Source organism: Haplochromis burtoni, unplaced genomic scaffold (genome assembly GCF_018398535.1).
Source record: "Haplochromis burtoni strain Fernald_Lab_line unplaced genomic scaffold, NCSU_Asbu1 Contig_207, whole genome shotgun sequence".
Classification (NCBI taxonomy): Eukaryota; Metazoa; Chordata; class Actinopteri; order Cichliformes; family Cichlidae; genus Haplochromis; species Haplochromis burtoni.
Window position 1 is genome coordinate 1,056,726 of NW_024582568.1, and position 4,906 is coordinate 1,061,631.

The following is a 4,906-nucleotide window of genomic DNA, read 5'->3' on the forward strand; positions in this document are numbered from 1 at the left end:
AAAAAAAGGAGCAGTTTCCTGCTCATCTTCCATCTCACCTCAGCCCACGCCTTCAGCACTGCCAGTTTCTCCATCGTGGTAGCGCTCTCACTATACAGCTGACTGGACGAGCCTTTCCCAGCCTGCACCTTGTCCAGCGACGACACAAGCAGGTTGTGGACTCGCCGCAGGTCGTTGAGGTCACTGACAACGCCACTGCCGATCCACGTACTGCACACCTGTAGTCAATGTGAGAAAGGTGAAACTGCTATGGATCTTACCGTTTTTATCTATTACAACAACAGACAATAAAATTTTATGATTCTGATTTTGATGTAAAAAATGTATTATATAACAGAGCACTTAGGCTCATTAGCCAAGCTATTAGAGGGGGGGGGAGTGTCAAACAAATGGGTATTAATAAATGGACTGACACCTTAGTGATGTAAAACTGGACCACATGTTTATAAGCTTGCATTCTTCTGGGAGGAACAGCAATTAAAGTGTCAGTTCAAGGGCAGCAGCTTGTTATAAATCTGGTAGCTTATTAAACTATAAGAAAACTACAGGTCCTCTGTGACCTTCACATCCACAGATATATGTATCCTAATCTGCTTTTTCAGAGTAAGTTGTAAGAAAAATTAAACCCTTCAAAAAGTCTCCCAAGCAGAGAAACAGGGGAATGTCAAAGAGAGAACATCTTTTAGTAATAAGCTGACAGGCATGTTTTGTTATTTGCCCCCGTCACTCAACATTCTCATCATTCAATTAAGTCAAAAAGCATTAAGTCACAAATTTGACACTGCTGGCTTCTAAGGGGATGATGACTCACTTTGTCGTGGTAATTAAGCTGCTAACGCAGCCACAGTTCTACCATTTAACAATCAAAAAACATATTTAATGGCTGTTAATGGAAAGAAGGTTGAACACACCTCAAAAAGAGGCATAAAGTGGAATTGTAAGCAATTGAGTTGGTGAAAGAGACAGGTATGTATGGCTTACCTGGCATGCCTTTGCTGTAATGTCGGACGGCGTGTCAGGTGAAAACGCAGGTCTGAGAGCAGCTCCAACCTAAATACCCACGAGTTGCAACAAGTTTACTTTCATGCAATGTTTCTAGGTTTGGACTACGAAATAATGCAATGCTTTACTCACATTGGCCTGGTACTGTTCCAGGATAACGTGCCCCGGGAACTCGGGCTCTGGTACGGACGCAAACTTTTTAATGATGTCTTCCAAGGCCTGCAGGCCAGCCATCCTCAGCTGGTTGCTGTGGTCTGTGGCTGCCATGAAAGCCATGCGGATGAGGTCAGATAAATGGAGCACCAGCAGATCTCCTGAACGGGCAGAGATGGATGAAAAAACAACAAGGACTATGTGAGAAATACGAACCTAATTATAAACACTGGAAGGAATATGAACTCCGGGAGCAGCTACAATAATGATTTTTCCAGTCATTGTTTAGTATTTGATTTATTAATCCTTTGATGATGTGTTACACTTCAGCAAGAAGCTATAACCAGTGCTTTCTTCAGACTCTTTGCTTTAATACTTTCTTCAAGAGGAAACACTTTTGGAGTTTCAGCGTGTGCCTGCAGCGACCAGAAAGAAACCCCACATTAAATTTGGGGCTGAGATTTAATTGACTTTTAACTGAAGGGCACCTTTTGAGGGATTAGTTGGACATGCCGTCATGCAGACCAACCATCCACTGAATCCCAGTCACTAAATTTGGCTTAGCTGGTTTCAGAGCTGCAAAGTCAGTACAATGTGCTATTACGGGCAAGCCTGTAGAATAGCTCCTTATTATACAGCAAAGCTTACATAAATATTGTCTCCTATATTTGCCACAGTGAACAAAACCCTCTGAACCTCTAGCTTTGTTCCATCTTTAAATGAAAGCATGTGAATAAGCAATTTCCTGTCGCACAGTAAAAGTGGCATTAATCAATCACAATTCTTTAAGTGAACTCTGCAGTAGTCTATTCTGGCAGCACAGTGAATGGTACCTTTCACATTCTTGGCCTGCGCCGAACGAGCAGCTGCCAGGTCAAAGTGTGTTTTGTCTGCATTCTCACACAGCAGGATGATGCGGCACAAACAGTCTGCTGCAAACACCCGTGTGACCCAGCGCGGCGCCACAGATGGCTTCGATTTGTCGTCTTCGCCCAGACCCGTGAACATTGTGTCATCGTCCATCTCGTCTTTTTTCTCCGAGTCTTCCTCGTCCTTTTGCACCTCAAACACAACAGCGCCCCCTACATCTGAAAGAGGACACGGGCACATTTGTGGTGAAAGATTTATAAAAGATGATTTTTGAATTTGCCGTTTTGTAGACTTACCTGTAGTTGCTGCAAGAACATCCTTGCAGAGTTTCAGCCAATGGGAAAGTTTTTCTACGGCCAAAGACGACAGCATGTGGCCGAGTGTGTCATGGATGTCTGAGCACAGCTTCCTGTCCGTCTCCCGATCCAGCATGCCAAACAGAACGCCCTCCAGACCCGTCTCTGTGATGTTTAGATCTGAACCAGAGCAAGTTAAGGCATTAGGATCCAGGTTGCATTAAGGGGAATTATTCAAACAGAATGCTCGAATCAAGTTTTGAACTTGTACTGACTGATTGCAGTGCTGTCTTTGCTGTCTCCCGCTCTCTTTGCCAGGCTCATGGCGTACTCGCAGACCTCTGCAGCTTCTCTCTGAGCAAGCTGTCTCAGGCAGGCCACTGCAGCACGACGCAGCAACAGGTGAGAGCTGCACAGGTGCACCTATGGGAACCCCAGTTCACATCAGGAAATCAACATTCAGACTGACAAACTCTAACTATCACATACGTACTCTAAAAGTATTTATGTCTTACACAGAGACACGGCACCAAGCTGGACAGGTTAACGTGTCGTGGAGCAAACATATGCAGCTGCTGCAAACATGAGATAGCAGCTGCCTGCACAAGAGAGTCTGAGTGGTCCTGCATTATGGCACAACCAACCAGGCAGGACGAGCGGATGGTGGAAATAGTGGCTCCATTTCCTAGCAAGACCAGCACAAAGAAACATTGTACTTAGAGACATATACTTCAGTAGCCTGCAAAGGATCAAAACCGGTTACACTGCCACCTGCTGGCTAAAAAAATACTATGGTTAATGATGTTTGTAATCTGGTTGTGCCACAGTTACCCTGCAACTCTGGTCCCACAGTAGTGATTAGAGCTCCCAGGCAGCGGCCCAGACACTGGTGAACCTCTGTGTGAGACGGGGGCACAGTGAGGAGCAGGGTGAGCACCAGAGACAGTGTAGGCTCCACATAGCCTCTGTACATGGGACCACTTGAATCCACAATTAGAGCCAGAGAGTGCAGAGCCCAAGTCTGGTGAAGACAAAAACACAGATTGAATTAATTTAGAGTGGGCCAGACCAGAATTGAAGAAAAAGACAGGGATGCATCAAAACTAGGTTTAGACATAACATTTAACAGAAAAGAAAAACAATCAAAATGTAATTTAATTATGAGTGAATATAAAAATGTACTTCTAATAAATAATTGACTGCACCTGGACTTCATGTGAAGAGCCATCCTGGGCTAGAGCCAGCAAGATGCTGACACTGGTCTTTAAGTGCTGGCCAGAGCCAATTCCTCCAACATATCGATGCAGACAGCCGAGAGCCAGTGAATGGCCCGTCCTTGAAACTACATCACGAGCTGACTTCAGCCTGTAAACAGAGCAAAACAAAGACATGCATCACATGAGTAGAGACAGATACAAAGTATGAGAGATCAACTTCAAGACAGATGAACAACAATGAAACACAAACTATAACTTTCCAAAAAGAGACATTCTGAAAATGTAGTGAGAATGTTTATTTTGTGCAATCAGGTATAAAATGACTCTCTGTCCGTCCCACTAAACGTCAAGGTGCAGTTTACATCCTTGTCTGTCCAGGCTCATTCAAGATATGTAGTGATAGACTAATATTTTTTCCACCTAAAATCACTGTATTCTTAAAAACATTTATTAATGTAAGGTAAATACAGGTTATTCTGATCACAACATTGTGCACAATGTTTTCAATATTTATGTTATTGCAAAAATCTACACTTTTCAAACCTGGCACCTCAGAAGACTAAATCTGGCGCTCAAATCTCTCCTTCTGTCCAAAGTGTTTCTACAGATCACTAGGTTGTCATGGTAATGTTAACCACAGACCATTTTAAACAGAAAATGTTATCAATTCATCATTTTTATCCTGTTAGACACTTGTATCGTTTTTATTGGTGTATGAATTCTTGAGTTATGGCCAAAAGTAGGCTCTTTGGGCTTGACCTTTGACCTCCAAATGCTATCAAATTCATCCTCATGAATCAAACAAATTAATCAGTCAATGAAAGTGAACACTGGTGTAAAATATGAAGAAATTTTCTTAAGGCCTTCCTAAATATTTGATTTGAAACCATAATGTTGGACACAAAAAGCAAAGAAACAGAAATTGGAGACATGATATGCTCACTTATCAAAACTGGTCTGCGCCATTCTGGCAATGAAGGTTGCCTCTCCGACCACCTGAGCCATCCTCCCCAGGGCCTCTCCAGCAGCACAGCGCAGGATGGGATTAGGGTTGTCCAAAGCTCCCATCACCAGGGCCAGAGCTGATTTACGCACCTCCTCAGGCCCAAGAGTGCTCTTATTCTCAGCCAAACCCTACAGTTAAAGCGAAAGAGAAACATTATTTCTCACTGTAGCTATTACCTAAATGACCTACCCATTTAAGAGGATATAGAGCTTTTTTTCTTACCTTGAGGGCAGAAAGGACTGCAGTAAAGATGTTGAGTTGGACGGCTTGCTGTCGAACTCCTTTAGCCTGCTTTATGCATTCTGCAAAGTGGTCTAACATCTGCAGCCTGAATCATACCCATCAGTTAAAACACAGTAAAT

The 4,906-nt window shown here is 43.3% G+C and overlaps 1 protein-coding gene across 1 annotated transcript in view; it reads right to left on the bottom strand.

The window, feature by feature from the left end:
- The window catches only part of heatr5b (HEAT repeat containing 5B), a gene marked incomplete in the record, with an annotated part of 17,508 nt that overhangs the window by 5,548 nt on the left and 7,054 nt on the right, over positions 1 to 4,906 (bottom strand). The window contains 11 exon segments of the mRNA XM_042226319.1: positions 39 to 218; positions 982 to 1,050; positions 1,135 to 1,316; positions 1,989 to 2,243; positions 2,322 to 2,501; positions 2,597 to 2,744; positions 2,837 to 3,006; positions 3,153 to 3,342; positions 3,527 to 3,686; positions 4,482 to 4,672; positions 4,767 to 4,872. Coding sequence (XP_042082253.1) covers positions 39 to 218; positions 982 to 1,050; positions 1,135 to 1,316; positions 1,989 to 2,243; positions 2,322 to 2,501; positions 2,597 to 2,744; positions 2,837 to 3,006; positions 3,153 to 3,342; positions 3,527 to 3,686; positions 4,482 to 4,672; positions 4,767 to 4,872 — 1,831 coding nt within the window.